The sequence below is a fragment of the Carcharhinus amblyrhynchos genome, chromosome 14, assembly GCF_965287045.1.
Source record: "Carcharhinus amblyrhynchos chromosome 14, sCarAmb.v2.hapA, whole genome shotgun sequence".
Classification (NCBI taxonomy): domain Eukaryota; kingdom Metazoa; phylum Chordata; class Chondrichthyes; order Carcharhiniformes; family Carcharhinidae; genus Carcharhinus; species Carcharhinus amblyrhynchos.
The window spans coordinates 36,122,545-36,147,107 of record NC_137337.1 but is presented as its reverse complement, the minus strand read 5'-3'; the positions used below and the strand labels follow the sequence as shown (position 1 = coordinate 36,147,107).

The following is a 24,563-nucleotide window of genomic DNA, read 5'->3' as shown; positions in this document are numbered from 1 at the left end:
AATCTGTGGTGGGTACAGATCCTGTACAGAAAGCATGCTGTGCATTTAGTAATTTAGCATGCGTAGGTTTACACACAGTTACAAGAATAAGAGTTTATGCCTTTGAACAATGAGCTGGATCGAAGGCCAATGTTCTCTGAGCTTGGATGCGTACATTGTGTGTTAGACAGGATAATGGAGAAATGTAGTATCTTATTGTGAAACATTGAGAGCCGAAACAAAAGTCAAGATAGATTTTTACATTGCAATATCCTTGCTGGATGTTGTAGACCAGGACAGATCATTTTATGATATAATAAACTCTTACTTTTGTATGACCTCAAACATTACGAAACAAAAACAGAAGATAAAGAATGAAACAAAAGCCACGGGCTGCAGGCATTTGCTGTACCTATGCATCTCACAGCTAAGTGGTATTGCCAGACACAAATGTTGCCCGCTCCCTAAGCCTTTATCTCTTCAGTGTAATGCCACACTTGCCCTGCACCCTCTAACCCCACTCAGATGCTACAAGTTCACAAATCACTTTTTAACCAGAGTTACTGAAGTGTTTTGCCTCTAAAATATCTGAGTATGTTGTCCTGGGTTGTGATTTTCCCGAACTATGGTTGGCAACACCGATATGGCTGCAGGCAACCATTCCACTAACCTGATCACCGGAAACCTTCCCAGGTTGTGAAAGCAATCAGACAAAAAGAAATCTCAGTAAATAGAAAATTCTTTCAGTCAGTGCTTTCAATAAACATTCAGAGCATTCTGTCTGAACCGAGGCCAGTGTATTCATTCTGTTTCTTACCTTATATAGCCTGTAGTAATGAACAGCCACATCATCCAGCTGAACAGCCTCCTTAATGTATTTGAGATGTGCTTCTGAAGCTGTGAGTGCATACTGGTCCTTGTGCATATTTGGAATGTGTTTCAAAATGTACTCCTTCCCTCGCTTGGTAACCACCTGTAAGTGTACATATAACCCTCTGTTCAAATCAAATATTTTTGTACCTCGTTAGGCAGCATGTGACAATTGTACAATGTAGTAAGGTCACCCCAGCCTCAAAACATTATTACACTACTTGCACAAATGCATTGTATTTGTCTCAGGTATTTTCACCAGTCCTTCACTCAGACAAACAAGCTCTCTTAATAAATAAGACAGCAGGTACGAGGTGTGTAAGGCAGAGGCAACAGCTCACAACTTTGGCCATTCAAAATGCCCACTGCTGGCTAGTTGTCTTCAAGGTGTTGAACCAATATACTTTCCATGTAGCACAACTCAATATTCTATTTGAATTATATTTCAGTTTACCAGCGACAAGCAGGTAACTCAAGCAATTTGTCTATGGTTGTTGATACTGGCTTCTTAAAATGGAATAGATTTGAATAGAATCCCTATAGTGCAGAAGGAGGCCATTCGGCCTATCAAGTCTGCACCGACATTATTCTCACCAAGGCCCTACCACATAATCCCTTGTATTTACCCTGCTAATCCCTCTGACACTTAGGGGCAATTTATCATGTCCAATCAATCTTTGGAGTGTGGAAGGGAACTGGAGCCCCGGAGGAAACCAACGCAGACACGGGAAGAACGTGCAAACTCCACACAATCATCCAAGGCTGGAGCCTGGTCCCTGGCATTGTTGGGCAGCAGTGCTGACCACTGTGCCACCATGCTGGAGTTTATTGTAACCACAGGGTATACATAATACCATGAATAAAAATATTTTATTAAGCTGTCATTAATACTGAATATTGACTTTACACAGAGTAAATTACACCCCAATTTAAAAGTTGATAGAGTGATGTTTTCAGTTCTTGCATAAATCACATTGATTGAAATTCGTAGATGTTTTTCCCAGTGCAAGCTAATTGTTTTTCTTGCAATTTGAATCACAGCACTGATGAAATGAAAAATGAGCGGTAGTGTTGATGATTGCCTTCACAGCAATCTGCTGCTAATATGATGTCTGATAACTTGAGAGTTTAATCACTACCCACCCAATCTCATAAAGCAAAATAGACCCGAATCCCTGCTCAACGCCAACTGCCCTTCAAATGAATGAGCACAGTGTCCTGCCAAGAAGGATGGAAATCAAAGGCATGGAGGAGTCACATTTTACTTTGTATTTATCTCTTCGCTGCAGTTTTGCTGAAGCAAAGGCCAGAGGCTAAGAAAATAAGGAGTTGAAACCAGAAGAACATTAATTGGACATTTATCAAAACACACTGATGTTAGTAACTTTGAGCACAGAATGTTGGTCTCCAAATTCGCAGTAATTACTTTGTTACAACGCATGACTTTTGTTCCCTTAATTTCTACTTCATGTTATTTTCAGTCTGGACTACACAGTGACAGTCCACTATTAAATTCATTTGGATCAAAAAATGCCACTTTAGGATTTGAACCCACTCTGAAAGGCTAAATTTTAAGGGTTTGTGAAGGTAGGGAAATGACCATTCAAAATCACTTTTGTCAGTCTAAAATTCTGTATCTTATTAGCATACAACACACACACACATATTACACGCACGCAGATATTACACGCACACAGATATTACATGCACACACAGAGATTACACGCACACAGGGATTACACACACAGAATATGTGCACACAGTACATGTACACACACTAATTATACACAGATTACACACTACACACACACACAAATTGCACGCACAACTGATTTACAGAACAAAGTTAGTCTTAGGTTTATTCTGCAAAGCTTTCAAAAAACATTAGATCCAGTGTATTCAGACTCAATAGGTCATCTTTAAATGCTGTGCAATTTAGCTGAAGTGTATGGTTACACAAGTACTCTGTTATTTAGGGGCTTGTGTGTTTTTTTCAGTCTGTGTACTGAGGTCATTATGGATGTTCAGTGGAAAATTGCTAACTTAATTATTTTAGAAGACAGCTTTAGGGGTTATTACATTAATATATTTCATCATTCTCAAAGGTTCCTTTCTTGTCAACTAACAGTCAATGTATTTTTGTTGTGACCTCACATGATAAAATGTGAAAAACTGGGAATATATATACCTCAATACAGGAAACATTTAAGCGTGACATAGCTTGATTAAAATTCTGCATCCAGTGGACAGCTTACAAGGGCTGTTGTTCAAACCCATCATAATCTTGAAAAACCAGTAATTTTTTTTATTCACAGGAAGGCCAGCATTTCTTGCTCATCCATGGTTTCCCTTGAGAAGGTAATGATGAACTGTTGTGTGGGGAATTCAGGAATATTGACAGTAGTGATAATATAATTCCAAATCAGGACACAATGCGACTTGCAGGTGGTGATGTTGCTATGCATCTGTGGCTGTTAATCTTCTGGGTGGTAGATGACGCGGATTTGGAAGATGGTCTTGTAGTCGGGTAGCTGAGTTGCTGCATTGCATCTTGTCAATGCTACTCACTAGTGCCACTGTACACCAGTGGTGAAGCAGTGAATGTTTAAGATGGTGGAAGGGCACTGAGCAATTGGGCTGCTTTGTCTTGGATGGTCTCAAGCTTCTATGAGTGTTTTTGGAGCTGCGCTCATCAAAGCAAAGCAGAAAGTATTCCATGACACTTCCGACATATAAATTATAGAGAGTAGTCAGGCTTTGGGAAGTCAGGAGGTGAGTTACTGCAGAATTCCCTGGTTCAATGGCCTTATGCAACCGTTAAATTCCAACCTAAAGTTTCACTGAAAGTTAAGTTTATAGTCACTCAGTGCAGCAATACAAATGATGGGACTGGATTAGGATGATATCAACTGCCCTGAGTTCCAACATTATGTCTGGAGAAAAAAGATGATTAATAATTCTACACAGGGCTTTATCCCACTAGTATCTACAAGACACACTGCAGCAACTGAACAAGTCTACTTTGAGAGCATCTTACAAATCCATGTCAGCCAGCAGTCAGAAGATCAGGGCAGCTGATGCATAGGAACATCACCCAATTTCTGAACCTCATGCCCTGACAGAGCTTCCTGGTTTAGATCCTATCAGACTAGTGGAGCTTTGGTCCCCTTGTTTTTCTACCTGTGCACGTGAAAGAAATAGCATTTTAAAAGGTCATACCCAGGGGGGAAAGTAAGCTTCTGGTTCAAAGTATTTCCCGTAATGCTTGTGCCTTTTGTAGTTGCCCAGGTCTGCTTGTAAAGCATAGGCAGCAAGTAGAAAATAGGCTTCTTCATGTAGCATGCATTGGGATTGGAGAACCTGTTTCCGCAAGTGCCAGTAGTAATAGTATCTAGCTGCTCTGTCACTGCAAAGAAAGAAACAATTAGATTAGAATCTGAAAAAGCTCACCTGCTATTACGTTTTGAAGTGAAGCTCCATGTATGCGGATAAATGGCGCTGAATAATGAGAGCTGGGTTTTAACAATTTCACTACCTTCTTGTCGATTGGCTTCATGGCCTCTACTTCTGGATGAGTCATAGGACCAAATCATCCTCTAGGCGTGAGGAAACCCGACCTGCGCACTTTCACGGCTTGCAAACTGCGTACAGACCCATGTGTGACCTCACATTCATTTTTGTTTGTCCACACCGGAATCGGGTTTGCAGTGCAGCTATGTTGGAGTGTGGGTGAGGAGGCAGGCCAGTAAGAACACCCCTACCCACCCCTTCCAGTGCCTCCCCAACCCCCAGCACCCCTACCCCCTACCCCCACTTGGTTCTCTAACACAGCATTCCCACTCCCACTGGTATTTAAACCATTTCTAAAACTCACCCCACCCCCCTCCTCACTATCCACCCCCCCATGCCCCTTCAGATCACCCATGCCATCTCTATACCTCCCCATGAATCCTCCTCCATAACCTTCATCCAATATGCAGTATGAACAGTCATCAGATTCCGTGCACTATCAACAAAAACTATTCCTATATATCAATGATACTGAGAAAAAATGCATTAGATCTGGTGAAAGAATACATTGTAATATTTAGTGATCATTTTAGCTTGTATAAGTAAATGAGAAACCACATCAAAAGGACAATCTGTCATTAAAATTTCCTGAAACCATTTATTCCTAGATGAGGAACACTAACTAAACTGAAACCCATTAGAATTTTAAACTCAGCTGAACACTAATAATGACTACAAACTGTCCAAACAATAGACCATTCTCTGGGAATGAAAAAACAGAAGGTGCTCAATTCAAAGCAGAGTTTCTGTCAATGTAAGGGAGCAGCAGGTGGTTAGATTTTTTTCAGGTGACAAGACCAGCTTATTTTTTATCAGCTGGAACCATTTAAATCACAGTAGAAATGATGACGGCAGAAGCTGATGGGGCATTTTGATCACATTTCTTGTTCATCTACATTACCACAATTGTGACATTAGAAAGTGTGAAGGTTTAATACCACATTATATTTACCTGTTGGAATGGTCCATTCAGCTCAGGAAGCTTTTCATGTTCTTTGCAAGCTCTCAGAGCTGGTATGTTTTGAATGGGCTTTCACACCCCCACAACACCAGGAGAAAATAGTGTGCTGGAGGAAATTAGATTTTCACCCCCCCCCCACCTTTAAAATGGAAAATCTATCCTCAGTGGGGACGGATGTGCATTTTGTACACAAGGAAGCCCATGACGTCAAGAAACATAAAAATATACACAGCACAATTACTGAATTTTAGTGTAGGAGGAGGCTATTCGGCACATTGAGTCTGCACTAGTTTTCTGAAAGGACGTTCTACCTAGTCCCCCTCCCTTACGTTATCCCTGTAACCCTGCACATTACTTCAAATATGTGTCCTCTGGTTCTTGATTTCTCTGCTGACAGAAATTAGATGTTTGGTTTGGACTTATTTAGGTTCCTCATTATTTTATACAGCTCATTACAATCTCCCTTCAGCCACCTCTGTTCCAAAACCACAACTGTAGTTTAATTTATCTTTCTTCATAGCTAAATTCCTGGCAGCATCCTTGTAAAAGGTGCTCCGTGCCCTTTGGGGTAAAATCATATTCTTCCTGTAGTCCAGAGAAAAGAACCATACACAATACGCTAGCTATGCCCTAGCTAGTACTTTAACTGCACAACTATAAGTTTCTTGTATGCATTTTTACCCCCTTATCTATCTACCCTGTTATCTTCAGGATTTTGTGGACCCATACTCGAAATTCTCTCCGGTCCCTACTTCTCTGAATTCTGCCATTTGTGAGATATTTCGTTGCTTTGTTTGTCCTCCCAAAATGCACACTTCTTACACCTCTCTGGATTGAATTCCATTTACCACTTTTCTGCCCATCTGACCAGTTCATTGCTCTCTTCCTGCACGCCCCTCATTTCTCCTCTCTGTCAACCACACAAACAGTTTTTGTAACATCTGCAAACTCCTCCAGTTAAACACCAGGAAGACTGAAGGCATCATCTTTGGTCTGACGCAATCTCTGTGGGTTCGCCATCAACTCCATCTGGCCTAGTTTCAGGCTGAGCCAGACTGCGTACTGTTTAACCCTGGGCTGAGTTTCTGAGCTATCCATCATGACTGCCGATGTTAATCTCTGTATGTAACATTATACATCCTGACAGTCACGGCAGCCCACTTGCTATCGGAAGTCACAAACATGCCTTGGTCACCTCCAGATGTGATTACTGCAGTGTTCGTCAACCCTTCACAATCCATAAACATCAGCTCTTTTTAAATCCTGCTGCCTGTGTTCGATGCCACCCACCACTCTTCTTTCCCTTGCTGACCTGCATGCCCCCCCACCAACACATTCTTCAGCTGGATATTATGGGCTGGTGTGGTCCCTGCCCCTCCACCCACAATCCCAATAGCTGCCCCGCCGCAGTGTAACAGTGGGAGGAGTGTTAACTGCTTTAAGGAGAGACTTTTGCCCCTCTCACAGGAGGAAGTCCTACTTTAGAGAGTTGCCAGCTATCTGTCTCAGCAGCACCAGCCAGGGGTAGTGGCCATTGCTAGAACTACGGGAGGTCTCACCGTACAGAGGAGTCCAGATATTCCAGGGTTGGGGGTCTCAGTGAAGTAGGTGAGAGAGGGGAAGTTGGGTTCAAGAGGTTCTCCCACCTTGCCAGGCGCCTGCCCATCAGCAGCCTGCATGGTATGGGTCATTCCCTAATGCTGGCTAAATCACAGCAGCAGCAGCATGAGGCTCGTAAGTGGCCATTAAAATTTCAGACAATGGGTGATGGGGAGGTCACACACTGGGTCTAATTTGACCCCCTCCTGCCAAACCCACAGTGAGGGCAGTGATAAATTTAGCCCCTCATGCTTACAATTTTTCATGGCCTTGCTGCCGAACCCAAACCTTCCTAAAATCTTCCCCAATCCCAGTCACTTTTGCATTACTTTCCCTTTGCCTCACATTTAGCCTTCATACATTCAAATACCTGAGTCCAACATTCTGGAATTTCCTTCCACATATCTCACCACCTCTCCTTCTTTAAGATCTCCTTTAAAAAATCAGTTCTTTAGTGCCATTTTGTTAATTTCTAATCTCTCTTTCTCTGGTTCGGTGTCCATTGTACTTTTGGGAAGTTTTTTGGGATGTTTTTCTGTTAAAGGTGCTACGTAAAGACTTGGTTGTCAGCAGTGACAGGGAGTCAGTGCTGGAAATCTTGAAAGTAGTGGTGATAGAGGTTTTGGAAGGGAATTAAAGTGTCTGAGGCAATAGAACTATTTACAATGCAATTTTCCTATTTCTTTCTGGCCTTTATATTTTGGAGAATTGCACCTTTTAAAGCAACAGCATCAAAAATTTATGAGGAAAGATCGTGAGCAAATGGCAAATCTGGTTGGTTTCCATCAGCAACCCCACGGCAGCAGAAGTAATGTGTCATTCCTGAGCAATAATAGGCTGTGAAAATTGACCAAAAGTCCGTCACAGATGTGTACCATCCAGAGGCTGTAAAGCAAGCATTCCACTCAGCTCACGCTACTAATCTTTTTTCAATTACATTAGTCTTACCCAATTAATCTCCCATTCTCCACGTAGTACTGTACCCTGAAATGAATAATCATCGGTGGACCAAACTGGTCAATGCCCTGCAGAAAAGAAAACATTAAAAATGAATTACATCCCTTCACAAGCAGTCAACTGAAAATTTCAGAACACTTCATGCCTCACCCACTGACACAAAACCCAAAACAAATAAACAAAGAGAATTCATTGTTTCAATTGCAAAACAATATTTGTTTTACATGTCAAAGAGATAAAGGGATCCAATTGTTTTATATGTTTGTAAATTTATTTACTAGCAGGCTTACTTTAACACTGCAATGAGGTCACTGTGAAAATCCCCAAGTCGCCAGTTCGGGTACACTGAGGGAGAATTTAGCATGGCCAATGCACCTATCATCCTTCAGACTGTGGGAGGAAACCAGAGCATCAGGTGGAAATCCACGCAAACATGGGGAGAACGTGCAAACGCCGCATAGACAGGAATTGAACCTGGGTCCCTGGCACTGTGAGGCAGCAGTGCTAACCATTGCACCAAATGCAAAAGAAAACTAGGTGTGGTATAAAACCAGTAGTCAATTCACTATCAGCATGTCTTGCGTTACTCTGGTAGACTTGCTTCAGTTCCATAATGTTAGAAAATACATTATATTCTTTGACAAAATATTCACTAACACTTGGTGCTTCTGTGGCTAAAAGTTATATTTGTTAAGATATAGGGCAGAACCAGAAATTCCCACCCGAGATTTCTGTTGTCGGACCCTCGCCCGCTCCGAATCTCGGTGTGCGAGGTGGTAGAGTTCCGGCCATAATTTAACAATTGCATTGGACAGCCTAATACTGAGGGTGCCCCAGCTGACAGTGCAGCCATTTTGTGATGTCTTATGCTGGTGATAGCAGAATAAAAATAGAAAACCTTCACTTGTTAAACAATTCCAGTGACATTAATCCATTAAACAATATGAATTGGGTGCAATGAATGCAACAATGCAGTGTGGATGCTATCGTATTTTGCAGCAAGTTTGTCTTTCCCTGCCACCTTATACATTGCCATCACCATTGAGTCTCTCCTCTTGTGCCCTCTCCCCCGCCTGGTATCTGGCACAGAACTAGCTATTTTCTGACAAATGTCATTATGGAGGAGGTCTCCAAGCAGATCAACTTCACTGCATTATTGCTACTTGCAAGAACATAGCCACATTCTCCTTTGAAAAAGCAGCTACAGCTCAATGGGGGAGGAGAGCTGCAACAATTCAGGTGTCAGATGACAATCACGTACCACTCAAACTTCCTTTCTTTTGCTGTCAGGGATGTCCTCAATATCCTTTAACTACTCTGGCAGTGCTGGCCAACCCAGCTATCATTCCAGGGAAGCAAGATCCAATGTCCTGAACGCAGTAGTATTGCCTAAATACAAATTCAGCTGCCTCAGCAGCGGGTCTCTGTGCTGTCATGAAACACAGTAAAAAGTCTGACAGCACCAAGTTTTAGTCCAACCGATTTATTTGATAGTAAGCTCACAAGCTTTCGAGGGGACTCCCTCTTCGTCAGGTGAATGGAGAGTTCTGGCCTCAGACAGTGCATATAAAGCACAGACAGTTTAGAGATTACTGATTAGAATGCGAATCTTTACACCTAACCTGCTGTTCAAGTCCTAAAGTGGCCGACAATGTGAGTGGAAGGAGCACTGATCACAGGTTAAAGAGATGTGTATTGTGGTTCATGTCGCACTATCTGTAACCCCCGTGACTTGCCTGGGTTTGCAAAACCTCACTCACTGTGCTGTCTGGAGACAATACACATCTCTTTAACCTGTGATCAGTGCTCCTTCCACTCACATTGTCGGCCACTTTAGGACTTGAACAGCAGGTTAGTTGTAAAGATTCGCATTCTAATCAGTAATCTGTAAACTGTCTGTGCTTCATATGCTCTGTCCGAGGCCAGAACTCTCCATTCACCTGACGAAGAGGGAGTCCCCTTGAAAGCTTGTGAGTTTACTATCAAATAAATCGGTTGGACTAAAACCTGGTGTTGTCAGACTTTTTACTGTGTTTACCCCAGTCCAACGCCGGCACATCCACATCATGACTGTCATGAAACAGCAGGTACGCTGGCTACTCACTTTGCTTACTTCCTTCTTCCATTCCTTTGGACAATACTTGCAAAGTTTCTGCATCAATTCCATATAGACATGTTCATTGTCTGTGACAGAAAAGGAAAATAAAGAAATACCAGTTAACGGGCAAATGACATGGCAGTTGCTAGTTAATAAAAAATGCACCATCAATATGTCAAATTTAACCTTTGCTGTTAGTGTTGACATGTGATTAATGTTTCTATTTCAGTGCTAAATGCAGTCTGCTTCAGAACCCACCGGGATGGGATTTTCTTTTTTAAATGACAAATACAATCAAAAATCAGTACAGCAAAGAGTTAGTCCAGGGCGAGGCCTTCATTCATCCACTCTATCTCCCATGTTACTGGAAGTCTCACAATGATCTTCAAGGCTTTTTTCAAAACCAGAGTAAAATACATCATCCCAGCTTACTTGGAAAAGACGGGAATTATCCATTCCATGCCTCTTCAAGGTCTCATTGTTAAAATATGATTGGAAACATCCTTGCTAGCTTACTGTGTAAAGCCACTGGTTAGAAATGTGATTACACCCATTGTTCCTATTAGTGATGTCTCAGGCTACACATAATATTCAAGCTGCAAGCTGCTTATCACCATTACTCAGACAATGCTCCCAGTACTAACCCATGCTATCCATGGTCTGTAAGCATGTTTGCAGGATCAGATATCAGGTGTCTCTGACACCACTTAGAGGTAGGTGGGGAGGTGCACTCTGGCTGCAGAAGGCAACAAGCACTTTTGAATTAAAGGAATGGCTGCCAGGCTTGTCGATCGTGCCCCTAATCCTAATGGCCCTGATGCAGGCAGAGAACAGGAGAACAGATATCATCAGCTTAAGCTTATTCATGGTAAGACAAGCTAAACTTTCTACAGTTACAAAACTTACCAAGAAACACCTCTAGCTAGCCAGTAGCCTGAAATGAGTAACCAATAATTAATCTGGCAGTACCACGTGACTCCCTTTAAATAATATGACAGGAGGTGGTACAGTGGTTTGCACTGCTGCCTCACAGCACCAGGAACCCGGGTTCAATTCTGGCCTCCGGTCACTATCTACGTGGAGTTTGCACATTCTCCCCAGGCCTGTGTGGGTTTCCTCCAGGTGCTCCAATTTTCTCTTTCAGTCCAAAGATGTGCAGTTTAGGTGATTGGCCATGCTAAAATTGACCCTTTGTGTCAGGGAGATTAGCAGGGTAAACATGTGGGGTTGAGGGGATACCATAGGGCCTAGGTGGAATTGTTGTTGGTGCAGGCTCCCAGTCAAGCCATGTCTCAATCTTAACTTTTTTATCCTTGTTTTCCATGTGCCTCGAGGGCTTAGTACCTCTCTATGTAATCTCCTTCAGCTTTACAATCCTTCCAGATATCTGTGTTCCTCTCATTCTGGCCTCTTGAGCATTCCTGATTTTAAGTGCTCCAGTATTGGTGGCTATATTTTCAGTTTCTAAGCTTTGGGGTACCCTTCCTTAATACCTCTCTGCTTCTCCACCTTGCTTTCCTTCTTACAAACTCATTGACTAACCTTCTGGCCTTTTGCCTTAGGTGTCTTGGTGTCAAATCTTGTTTCATAATGCTCCTGTAAAGTGCACGACATGAGAGGGGAATGGGACATGGTGAAAATAAGGACACGTACAGCAGAGTTTTCAATGACCTCAAAGGTATAAAGTGTAGAGTGTGAAAGACAGGCCAAGATTGTGTTGGAAAAGTCAAGTCTGGAGGTAACAAAGGCATGAATGTAGGTTGCTGTAGCTGATGGGCTCCAGTGACAAAGTCTGGTAATGTTATGGAAGTGGTAGTCTTTGTGATATCATGCATATGTAGTCAGAAGCTTATCCTAGGGTCAAATGCAACAAACACAGAGGCTGAAAACATAGTGGCTTAGTCTCAAACTGTTGCCAGGGAGAGGGGTAGAGCCAGTCATTGGAGTCAGTAGTTGGAAAATTGAGTTTGGGGTGGAGTTCCAAATCCAATAGCTTAAAGGTGAAGTTGTTGTTCACAAATTGATCTTGATTTAGTTTAAAGTGAACCACAATAGTATCTTTGCACTGAATTTGTTTCTTTTATGGGATGCGCGGTTATGACAAAGCAATGGTGTCCAGTCGGTTGGAGCTAATGCCATTTTGTGCAGTCAGCAGGTGTGGCTATTGGGAGTGAGGGCCATTTCTTTAATGTGAACATGGAGGTCAGTCCAATCCGGCACAAAAAATTTACTAACTTAGGGTCAGCAGTTGAGGAAAAGAGCTTGAAAACCCACAACGTCATGACCCAGGGTGGGGGAGGTAGGTACATCACAAAATAGGACAATGTGACTGAATTTTAACAGGAGAAGAGCCTAAAATTTAAGAGGAAGAACCCAAGGGGCAAATCCAGGTGCGGGAGATAAGCATATTGAAGATCGCTGCCGCTGATACTTTGAAGTGTTTGAATGATCAGAATCGATTATGTGCAACCAGTGCACACAATGCTATTGATGGTTCAGGAAAAGGTGATTCTGGTGGATCCATGCAATCAAGACCAATAGGAGCAACTCTGACAAGATCCTGGAGAAGTTTATCATTATGTTGGAGATTGTACCCGTGGAATCCATGTTGAGTGGGAGATGCAATCTGATGAGAATCAGTGGTGAAATTTATGAAGAAAAAGAGCTGGAATTCTACCTGAAGATTTGTGACTGAAATCGGTGCCATTTACGCTTGTCTGATCAATCTGAGAGATCTATTTCTGTTGCATCTGTTATTTAATGTGCAATTTGTCAGTTATATTTACTGTGATTTGCCTGTCCATTCATGTTTAGTTTATGTTGATTTTTGGTTTGATTGTTAAAGATCTCGAAAGGTGAAATCCTGTTCATTGGTTTATCATTAAGATCATTTGGTAAATTTGGTTCTTTCAGTTTGTTGACTTCCACAAGAATGAAAACAACAAATAAAACTTTAGCACAGACATAATGCCATTTTCCAGTTTGCAAATCACAAAAAAAAAGCAATATTCTATGACTGCTCTTAAACTGTGTTAACTCGGAATCCTTTATATTTAATGCCAGTCTTCTTAACTTCATTTCAATCTCCCTTACCTTCATAATTGTCACAATTAATGATTTTGGACAAAAGAAAAATACAAGGCAGCACGTTAATGAAATTATTTCACTGAACATTATTGAGATATTCAGTTTTTGTTTGCTCCATCAATCAAATATAGCAATTTCATTGTGATATTTTTAATAGCGCTATTATATATTTTTTTCCAAAGCATTATGGTGTCTAGTTTTTGTGCATGCTTGGTTATATTATTCACATCTGCATTGCATAGAATCCATTGAATTCCTACAGAGAGGAGGCTGCCATTTGGCCTATTGAGTCTGCACCAATTCTCTGAAAGAACATCTTATCCAGACCCAAACCCTACCCTCACCCCATAATCCCATGCATTTACCATGGTTAATCCATCAAACCTACACATCTATGGACTGTGGGAGGAAAATGCAACACCCGGAGGAAACCCACACAGACATGGCAAGAACATGCAAACTCCACACAGTCACTAGAGGCCGGAATTGAACCCAAGTACCTGGCGCTATGAGGCAGCAGTGCTAACCGCTGTGCCACCATAGCAACTGCATTCCTTTTGTACAAAACCACACTGAGCATCAAGTTATACATCTGTGCAATCTTACAAATAAACAAAACGTTTGTTCAGAAACGCAAGGATTCCAAAATGTATTTGTCATAATTTGGGATAAGGATCTGGTATTCGCAGAGAATAGCCCTCCGTTGGTCTGTTTCACAGTGGCACTGTGGCCGGCCAGTTAATTAAACACACAATTCAGTTGACCTTGCTTCAGTCTGAGTGGTTTCATTATTATGTCACTAGATGGAAACTTTAAGCAGGTGGTCTTAAGAGAAAATTCCAGAACAATAAGCAATCTCACATCTGTCCTTTTGGAAGGAGCACCGCGTATGTTTAAAGCCCTCGGCTCACCACTGGAGGTCAACCCTTTGGTGCAGGCAGTATTTTGGCCACAAGATGAAGAAAGATTCTCATGCTTTTTTTAATAAAAATGTCCCACAACACTTCAATCATAAGGAATGTCCTCTCGTAAATTTAATGTTAGCTAATTATAATTTGGAACACGACAAAGAAGTTACTGATGTACACCCACCCACAGCAGCTGCAAATAAATTACTGCGCAAAGAACACTCAGATTCCTAAACACTTGATCATGGCTATTTAAAGCCCTAATTTTACCTTTTAATCAAAGCAAACTATCTCCGAAAGAGTTAAGCTCCTTGATTTGAATGGTTATCAACAAGCTAGTGCCAAAGGCCTTAGCAACCACAAAGCAGATTTTACCAGCCCTCTGAGGTAGGCCCGGAGGGGTCTTAATTTGTCTTTCCAGACAAATGTGAGGTAATGCATTTTGGAAGGTCTAATACAGACAGCAAATACACAATAAATAGGAGTATTGATAGACAAAGGGATCTGGGTGTACAGGTACACAGGTCACTGAAAGTAGCAGTGCAGGTGGAGAAGGTAGTCAAGAAGGCGTACGGCACGCTTGCCTTCATCGGCCAGGGTATTGAGTTTAAAAATTGGCAAGTCATGTTGCAGATTTATAGAACCTTAGTTAGGCCGCACTTGGAATGTAGTGTTCAATTCTGGTTGCCACATTACCAGAGGAATGTGGAAGCTTTGGAGAGGGTACAGAAAAGATTTACCAGGATGTTGCCTGGCATGGAGGGCATTAGCTATGAGGAGAAGTTGGAGAAACTTGATTTGTTCTCACTGGAGCAACGGAGGTTGAGAGGAGTCCTGATAGAAGTCTTCAACATTATGAGAGGCATGGACAGAGTGGATAGTCAGAAGCTTTTTTCCAGGGTGGAAGAGTCAATTACTTGGGGCATAGGTTTAAGGTGCAAGGGGCAAGGTTTAAAAGAGATGTATGAGGCAGATTTTTTACACAAAGAGTGATGGGTGCCTGGAACTCGCTGCTGGGGTAGGTAATGGAAGTGGATATGGCAGTGACTTTTAAGGGGCATCTTGACAACTACATGAATGAGATAGGAATAGAGGGATATGGACCCTGGAAAGGTAGGGGGTTTTTAATTAAGTCAGGCAGCATGTTCGGTGCAGGCTTGGAGGGTCAAAGGGCATGTTCTTGTGCTGTAAGTTTCTTTGTTCTTTGGGAGGTGGAGGATGGAATACCCATTGTCTTTCCGCCAGCTTGTTAGAAATGGCTATATGTTGTGCCCATTTTTCTTTGGTCCTCCTTAATTTGTCAGTTTTTTTAAAGTTGTTAACTTATTTTAGTTAAATCTGCAGATAACTGTCAAAGGGCCCCTTTGCAGCAGCAGTCTTGAATAATGGGGCAGGTATCAGGCCCTCTCCACCCATGATTCCTTAGTGACTGCAATACTGAATGAGGCCCGGAGCCTAATTTCAATCAGGCCTCAGGCCTAGCAGTTCATTCAATGCACTCAGTTCATGTTGACACACTGACTGTTCCATACATTTTGGAATATATTTAAAATGCACTGTTTTCAACAAAATACATCACTGGTACTATTCAATTTATATCATCTATATAATGTCTTAAAATATCTACACTGCTCCAAATGCAAAATCCTGTGGTCAAGGCTCTGGCCCAATTTTGCATCAACCATTATTGTTTCTTACCCCCTCCACATTGTAAAATGGAAACCACCTATGTAAACATATCAGGCTGTCATACCCTCACACCAGTGGCAGTGTGATGGCAGCTCAGTTTTGACATCCCTTCAACCTATACTGCAAAGCAACTGCTATGCTCCTGTCAACTCTGGTTCCTAAACTGTCCTGGTATTTACCAATTGTTTATGAATAAAACAGAAGCAAAGTATCATATCATTGTTGCTGGGTAAAAATCCTGAACTTCTTCCCAAACACCACCCGGACTGCAGTGGTCAAAAAGGCAGCTCATCACCACCTGACAATTTGGGATGGGCAATAAAACTACTGGCCTAGCAGGCGATGCTCATGTCCCATAAAAGAATAAAAAGATACAATTTCACTCTGCATGTTTAACATGCTACATAGCCAGAATTCTCCGACCCACAGTTGGGATTCTCCAGTCCCGCTGCAGTGGATGGAATTTTGGCTCAGCACCAAATTCTCCGTTCTCGCTGGCAGTGGTGGCAGGGTGAACGAGATTGGAGAATCTCACCTGTGTGCTTTCTTGGGAATTCAATGTGCACACATCCTTTCACATGGGACAAGTATGGTTGAATGAAACAAAAGCATGTGTTAAGGTACCAGGCCAGAAACCCCTAAGTGCATTATGAAGCCAGACTACACCCTAACAGTTTTCTATTTTAGCATTAATGTGAGAATAGCATGCTTCACTCGGGGCAAGATTTGACTGACAAACTAGGGAGATTTTATCAAAACAAACTTTATTTAACCCCAGTTTAACTATAACAAATGAATTAGCTTAACTTTTAACAACTGAACAATGCTTAAACATGGCAAGATATAATTCTTAACTGTAAACCTATTCCAATTAAGCAATAGTTCCCTTATATAGACTTAAACTCCTCTTTAACACTAGTTAGCAAAACAGAGGCATACTTGCTTGTGACTTAGGTTAACAGTCTTAAAGCTTTCAGAAAGCCTCTGAAGAGAGAGAAACAGAGAGACAGTTCTTTCTTCTATTAGTTGTAGGCACTAACTGCTTGTATCTAAAATGAAAATGAAACTGTTCTTTTCTGCAAGCTCAGTTCCTCCCATTAACCACATGACTCTATCCCTGTCCATCAACCTAATCAAAACTCACACGACTCTGCATACCTAGCCTAAAATCCCAGGAGAACATAAATAAACAAAAGGTCCATTAACTCTGCAAAGTAACACAATGCGAGCTAAAATCAGTTATTATCATGCATTCTCAGAATTTGAGCTGCATGTTTTCCTAGGCATCAACTCTTGTAACAAAGTACCGCCTCTTAAAGGAGCTCCATCTTAAACATATAGCACAGTATCATCACACACATAAAAATGATACAAGGTCACTGAGCCCATCCAACTTGCCTCAGGCCTCTTGAGGACTCATTCAAACCACTTTCATTCAAATCTTAGGTTTGTACCTGCATTCCTCTTCCCTATTGATAAAGCATTTTCAGAAATAGCGAGTTGTGACACTTACATTAATCCCCTCAGTCTATAGCTTTACAGGCTAACAACTCATACGCTTCTGTACATTCCGCAGTTTCGATCATTTAATTCTAAAACACCAGCTGCCTAGTTGCAAACAATATTGGCATTGAATATAATTTGAAAAAAAAATAGAATATTAGGTAGCCTTATCTACCAAGTCTGACATGGGCTAGAATTCTCTGGTCTCAACCACCCTGCTACCACTGCTGGTGAGGATGGAGAATTTGGTATTCAGCCAAAACGCCATTCACTGCAGTGTGGCTGGAGAATCTCAGCCGTGGGTGAGTCTGGAAAATTCCGGCCATTATTTGGCAGAATTCGCTGGGAAGTGACATTCTTGATTTGATTTGATTTATTACTGTCACATGTATTAACATACAATGAAAAGTATTGTTTCTTGCATGCTATACAGTCAAGTATACCATTCATAGAGAGTGCAGAATGTAGTGTTACAGTCATAGCTAAGGTGTAGAGAAAGATCAACTTATTGCAAAGTTGGTCCATTCAAAAGTCTGACAGCAGCAGGGAAGAAGCTGTTCTTGAGTCGGTTGGTATGTGACTTCAGACTTTTGTATCTCTTTCCCCGAAGGAAGAAGATGGGAGAGAGAATGGCCGTGGTGTGTAGGGTCCTTATTTATGCTGGCTAGCTTTCCAAGGCAGTAGGAAGTGTAGACAGAGTCAATGGATGGGAGGCTGGTTGGCATGATGGATTGGGCTACAATCATGATCTTTTGTAGTTCCTTGCTGTCTTGGGCAGAACAGGAGCCATATCAAGCTGTGATACAACCAGAAAGAATGCTTTTTATGGTGCATCTGTAAAAGTTGGTGAGAGTCGTAGCTAATATGCCAAATTTCCTTAGTCTCCTGAGAAAGTAGAGGCGTTGGTGAGCTTTCTTAATTGTAGTGTTGGCATGGGGGGACCAGGACAAGTTGGTGGTGATCTGGACACCTAAAAACTTGAAACTCTCAACCCTTTCTATTTCGTCCCCATTGATATAGACAGGGGCATGTTGTCCTTTTCGCTTCCTGAAGTCAATGACAATCTCCTTCGTTTTATTGACACTGGGGGAGAGATTATTATTGCTGCACCAGTTCACCAGATTCTCTATCTCATTCCTGTGCTCTGTCTCATCATTGTTTGAGATCCGACCCACTACAGCAGTGCCGTCAGCAAACTTGAAAATCAAGTTGGAGGGGAATTTGGCCACACAGTCATAGGTGTATAAGGAGTACAGTAGAGGGCTTAGAACACAGCTTTGAGGGGCACTAGTATTGAGGATGATCGTGGAGGATCGTGCCTATCCTTACCGCTTGTGGTCTGTGAGTTAGGAAGTTCAGGATCCAGTTGCAGAGGGAAGTGCTGAGGCCTAGGCCATGGAGTTTGGAGATGAGTTTTGTGAAATAATGGCATTGAAGGCTGAGCTACAGTTAACAAATAGGAGTCTGACATAGGTGTCCTTGTTATCTAGGTGTTCCAGGGTTGAGTGCTGGCGCAAGGAGATGGCATCTGCTGTGGACCTTTTTGCAGTTCCTGGTGTTCACCACAGAACTGAATTATTTCCTCACCCATCAGCTCCAATTCATTTGTGCCATAAATGGCCACAAGTGTGAACTGGTAAAGGGTCAACAGGACACCTGGGACCTTAGTGAACAATGAAACCTGACTGGTGGGATTTTCAATCTCCCACCCCCCTTGGCATGTTTCTCAGCAGTGGGAGACAGCCTGCTGTTGGCCAGAGACTGAATCTTCTGGTTCCCCCACTGTCAGTGGGATTTCCCAGTGAATACAACCCCCTCAATGCTGGGAAACCTGCAGTGAGGATCACGTTGGCGGGACTGGAAGGTCCCACTGTCAGCATCCCATTGATAGTCTATCCTCTTAACCAAGAAGACAGCACTTCGGGCATCTAATTTTTTTTTGAGTTGATTAAAATATTGCAGACTTACAGGCTGAAAAACGTCTTGTTATAAGTCATCATGAACATGACACAAACATATAAATAAGTCAGCTTTCTGTCCAGGGTTCAGATTGTTTTTTGAATTTCATGAATTTCTGGAAATAAATGTAGCTGCAGGCCACAGCCGAATGCGGAATATTTGATAGCAATTCGCAACAAATCAAACGTGATTGTTCTCTGCTGGTCAGGAACATTCCTTGTTTTGAGAGCCTCTTTACTAGCTAGTCCATGTATTCTCAGTGACATTAATGTCCACTAAATCACTTTCCAATCTGCTTTCTTTGGTTCCTTTCACTTTGACCTTTTAATTGTATTTCCCTAATGACTTTCTCTTCCCTCTGTAAAGGACTTATTTCCTTTTCTATCTTCCCAGTTTGGCTTCCATCCTGGCTGCAGCTTTATCTCACACCTGGAGACAAAGCATCATTGCTTGCAAGCTGCTTTCGTGGTGGGGGGCTATCTGGCACAGCTCAAATAGAAGTCTGACAACACCAGATTTAAGTCCAACCAGTTTATTTGATAGTAAACTCACAAGCTTTCACAAACAGTGTTCCTTCGTCAGGTGTGTGGAATTCTGTAAACTGTACAATATTCTGTAAACTGTGTATGCCTTTATATGCCTTTCCCTGACCAGAACCTTCCCCACACATAAGAACATAATAAGAACATAAGAAATAGGAGCAGGAGTAGGCCATCTGGCCCTTCGAGCCTGCCCCGCGATTCAGTAAGATCATGGCTGATCTGCACCTGACGAAGAAACACTGTTTGCGAAAGCTTGTGGGATTACTATCAAATAAACTGGTTGGACTTAAACCTGGTGTTGTGAGACTTCTTACTGTGTTTACCCCAGTCCAACGCCGGCATCTCCACATCATGACAGCTCAGATGGTCAGATGGCGACAGTGTGATGCAGAACAACACCAATGGCGTGGGTTCAATCCCCATTCCAGCTGTAGTCGTTCATGGAGGCCCTGGCTCCATGCCTTGCCTCTTACTCGTGGGATGGTTCCTCTCAAGCTATGGGTAGCCAAAAATGTCTCTCAAATAGACAGATCTGCCTATGTGCATGCAACAATCCAGATGGATGATGACGTATAAAACAGTGGAGCCCAGTTTTTAACTAGAGTGTGTTACTGACCCTCCTAATCACATTGTGATTTATGTTTAAAGTTTATTTGTGATTTGTCTTCATTTCTGCAGTTCCCCTTTAAGATTCTCCCTGTTTGATTAAATTAGTTTAACTCAAGAGTTGGAAGGTTATCTGAAACATGAATGACTCTACTAACAGGGCTCTTAACGATGCTGTGAAATGGCAGCGATAACTTTCTGCAAGAGCCTTTAATGTTTCTTTGGCATACTGCTCAACACTCATGGGAAAGTTGATAGCGAGCTGCGGCTTTCAAGAGGTCACAGTGGCGCCTTGCAATTGTCCAGCATTTTGTGTGATTCAAACAACTCCCAGTGTATCTTATCCTAGCCTTAAATTGCTGGGTTTTTGATGCATTAATGATAGTGCGCACTGTGACCTGATCATTACATTTCCAGCAAAGGCTGGGCCCATGTTTATTCTCAGGCAATGTTACAGTTTCAGGAAAATACACAGTGAGTGTGATTATCAAAACTGATCATGTTCTTTACCCATCTTCTACAGCCCTCTACATTCTAACAGGGTTCAATGACTTTTAATTTTAAAAATGATCCTAAGGTTTTGTAAAATACAATTTTAATTGATGTCATGTTGCCTGTTTTAATATCCTTGCTCCTCTTTAACTCCTTCCCAGCCATATCACACTGGCCAGCCAAGAAGGTAGGCAAGTGATTAGATCCCAGAACACTGCCAACACACCTGTAACAAACTGCCAACATGAATAGCAAGGACTAACTCGCTCTTCATTCTGGGTCTGTCCTCTTGGTGCTGTCTTAGGAAGATATGGCCTGGGATCACTGGCAATGGGAAGGCAATATCTTTCTAATAAAGCTACAGCCCAGAGCCTCTGATCTCTGGGTGATCACACCCAGGAAGTATTCCAGGAGGTGCGCTGGTGATCTTCCTGGAAGTCATCAAGCAAAGATTGCACAGGAATTGCCCGGGAAGTTCAAACTTCCAATGGGTAATTACCCTGCATTGGTAACCATCTGGTATTCCAATTTAAATTGCAACCTTCAGATGGTCCTGGCTGTCTTTGCAAGAATTAAAACCACTTCTAACTACAGGGTGACTATAGTACCGACCTTGCACTTGCCGCCTGCGGCCCCGCCCCTCCACTCTGACTAGCCTCCCAAACCCCCCAATCTGCTGACCATTGAACTCCTACTATGCAGACATGATGGGCCAAAGGGCCTCCTTCTGTGCTGTACAGTTCTACAATTGAGAATATGGGCAGATTGGCCTGTTTTAATAATGGTCCACAAAGTGGTAAGTGACATGGGAAAACAGTACTGAAACCTTAAAGGTCACATATATGAAGGTTATCTCAAATATTAAAGATAGAGGATGCAAATTAATGTTTTCTGATATACTTGCAGTATTTGGGAAGCAGAGTTTACTAAAGAGTTTTAGGAGTTGAGTGAGTGACTGGCAGTGTAGTGTGACAGCAACAATGATACCTTCATAAACTGAGAACCTTTCCAGAGCAGAGACAAAGGCCCAGCTCTCCCAATCTTCAGATGGTGGTATTCCGGACATACCCCAGAGAACGCACTGGAAGACTTCTCAGATATCTCCACACCCCGATGACACAGAAATTATCCAGCAAGTTTCAACTTCCGTTAGGCAATTACCCTGTGTCTGGAACCTTCTGAAACTCCAATTTAAAGTTGAAGACTTCAGATGGTGCTGGCTCACCGAGCCAAGAAAAGCTAGAAAGATTAAAACTAGTTTTAACTCCTGGGTAATTTTATTACTAACCACAACTGCCCTCCCACCTCCCTGACCACCCTCCCGAATCGACCAACACCAATACCGTATCACATCTTAAACCCTGACAACACCTCTGTCCCCCAACTCCCCTCATTATGTCCTTGATTACCCACTACTGTTCTCCCAAGTCTGAAATAGCTGCCCACACTTTTCACCCTCAACTACCACCCAGTTGTCCAATTGCCCACACTATCATCTTCACCTAGCTAGCAAATATCTGCCTACTGTTGACTATTCCTTGATCCCCATCTCATGACACGCCTACCCCCATACCTCACTATCTACCCGCTCCTCTGACTACCACTACCCCCACGAGCCCCTTCCCCACACCGTAGCTAATTATACCTTGTGGCTTCCTGCCCACCCTCTGATAATGCCTCATGCCCGCACCTCACGATTAACCTCCAGCCTACGACTACCATCCCACATTGCTACTGCCCTGCCCCCAGCCACCGCTACACCCCAGCCCCCTATCTATGTCTATAACCCCTATACACAACCATCCACCCCTGCCCCGCCACTAATGTCACAATCCTTGACCACCTGACACCAGAAGGTTGTGGGTTCAAATCTCACTTCAGCCATATTGTGTCATCCCAATTATTAGCCACTTGGATTGTTGGCCAGTAAGAAGTTCTTACAGTAATAAGTCCTGAGGAATAGCATGAACATAACATTCAGTGTTTAGTGAGTTTCATTCCCAAGAGGTTGCAGCTTGATGAGATGAGAAATCATGCATGTTCCTATGGTCCCGAAAGCTCTCTGCTGGTAGAACCACCTAAATAAGACAACACGAAAGGATAGGAGCAAAACTGACAGCAGTCTGCCGCTCCCCCTAATAGGAGATTGTTAGTCAAGCTAATGATCTGATAGTGTCAAAATGCCTTTTATTATAGAAACAGCCCAGAGGTAAGAAAAATCTGTACATGTGAACATTAACTATGGAGAAACACAATGTGCTGGCTCTAATATCCAAATTCAATTAAATAGATGTCCTGCTTTGGTCAGACAGCAGTGGAAGAAGTGGTCTGTACCCCTTAGACAAATTAATAATAGTGCAATAAGAAAAGTTAGAGTGGCCAATAAGGAAATACTATGGCCCTATATACCAGAGCACCTAGGAGGTAAAGACATTGGGGGTGACTCTCCCAACCCGCTGTGATGATTTTGCAACGCAGCAGACTGGTCAACTCTCACCGTGACCTCTGCAAGTCTCCGGCAGCCGGATTTCGGGTCCTATCAGCTCTGCACCAGAAATTGGCACAGAGCTGTATAAATTACTTAATCAAGCATTTGACTGTATTTAATATCTAATTAGCAGGTCTGGGACCGAAGTCTCTGGGCCCACTATCCTCTCATGCTCCCACCAGAGTGGTTCACTCCAGCGGGATTTACTATAGCCCACCCACTTGCTGCCCAACTCCGTTGAAGTGGCCATCGAAGCCCCGCCTGAGGGTCAGGGGTAAGGGGGCGTCCCCTGGGCATTGCCAGCTTGGCAGTGCCAGCCTGACCACCTGACACTGCCCAAGAGGCAAAGTGTCAATACCTGGGGGGGGTAGCTTTGCACTGCCAACTGGGCAGTGCCATGGGGGCATGGCCTGATGGAGGTGGAGGGTGTTGCTGCCAATCTGCACTAGGATCACGAGCAGAGTGAGGCAGGCCAGCAATCTGGACTGGGCATTGGGGGAGGGAGGGTACGGGGGAATCAGGAGATCAGGGCAGTTGGGAGTGGGGGGGAGGGGAGATCAAGGTGGGCCGGGGCTGGGTAGGGGGGAGGTCAAGGTTGGCCCGGATATGTTCAGGAGGCCAGGAATCAGGCTGTGGGAGGGCCATACAGAGAGCAAGGCAGGGATCGCGGGGCTGGCCAGCAACCAGGAGGCTGGCAGTGCAGGTCCAATGCACTTGAGCTGATTTTGGTGCTGACAGATCGGCGCATGCGCAGTGGCCCGCTCAGCGCTATGCTGGCCAGCCTCTCCAGGGGGAATACGACCCAATCACTGATTTTTGCAGTGAAGCATGCTAGAGCGTTCTGCAGTGCACGGAGTGTGAGATTCGCTTTGAAACTCTAGCTGAAAAAAATACAGAGGGATTTACTCCAGTTTTCAGACAAATTCGACACTTAGCATGTTTTTGGGAGAATCATCCCCCTTGATTGCATGGGAGGGAGAATATATCGCACTGATAGGATCACTCTAATACCAAAAATAACCGATGAGGATTAGAGCTAGACTTACTAGGTTTAGTGTTGGATTGATTCTTGACCTGGTGTGTCAAGGAGATCACAAAAGACAACGCTCACCTTGATCAGCTACTGTTGATGACATCAAACACACTAGAAACAGAGGCTGTGGCCTACCTGGGACCACAGCAACCACAGAATGAATACGTTAACAAAATCTGGGAGTCAGGAATACCCAAGATCAGGAGCTTGGAATAGGAATTT

The 24,563-nt window shown here is 43.0% G+C and overlaps 1 protein-coding gene across 1 annotated transcript in view; it reads right to left on the bottom strand.

Annotated features, from left to right (window-relative positions):
• The window catches only part of frmd6 (FERM domain containing 6), a 128,776-nt gene that overhangs the window by 38,093 nt on the left and 66,120 nt on the right, over nucleotides 1-24,563 (bottom strand). Inside the window, exons 4-7 of the mRNA XM_080202682.1 lie at nucleotides 10,041-10,120; nucleotides 7,928-8,004; nucleotides 4,069-4,255; nucleotides 797-952 (exon numbers count right to left, since the gene is read on the bottom strand). Coding sequence (XP_080058808.1) covers nucleotides 797-952; nucleotides 4,069-4,255; nucleotides 7,928-8,004; nucleotides 10,041-10,120 — 500 coding nt within the window. The remainder of the gene's footprint in view (nucleotides 1-796; nucleotides 953-4,068; nucleotides 4,256-7,927; nucleotides 8,005-10,040; nucleotides 10,121-24,563) is intronic.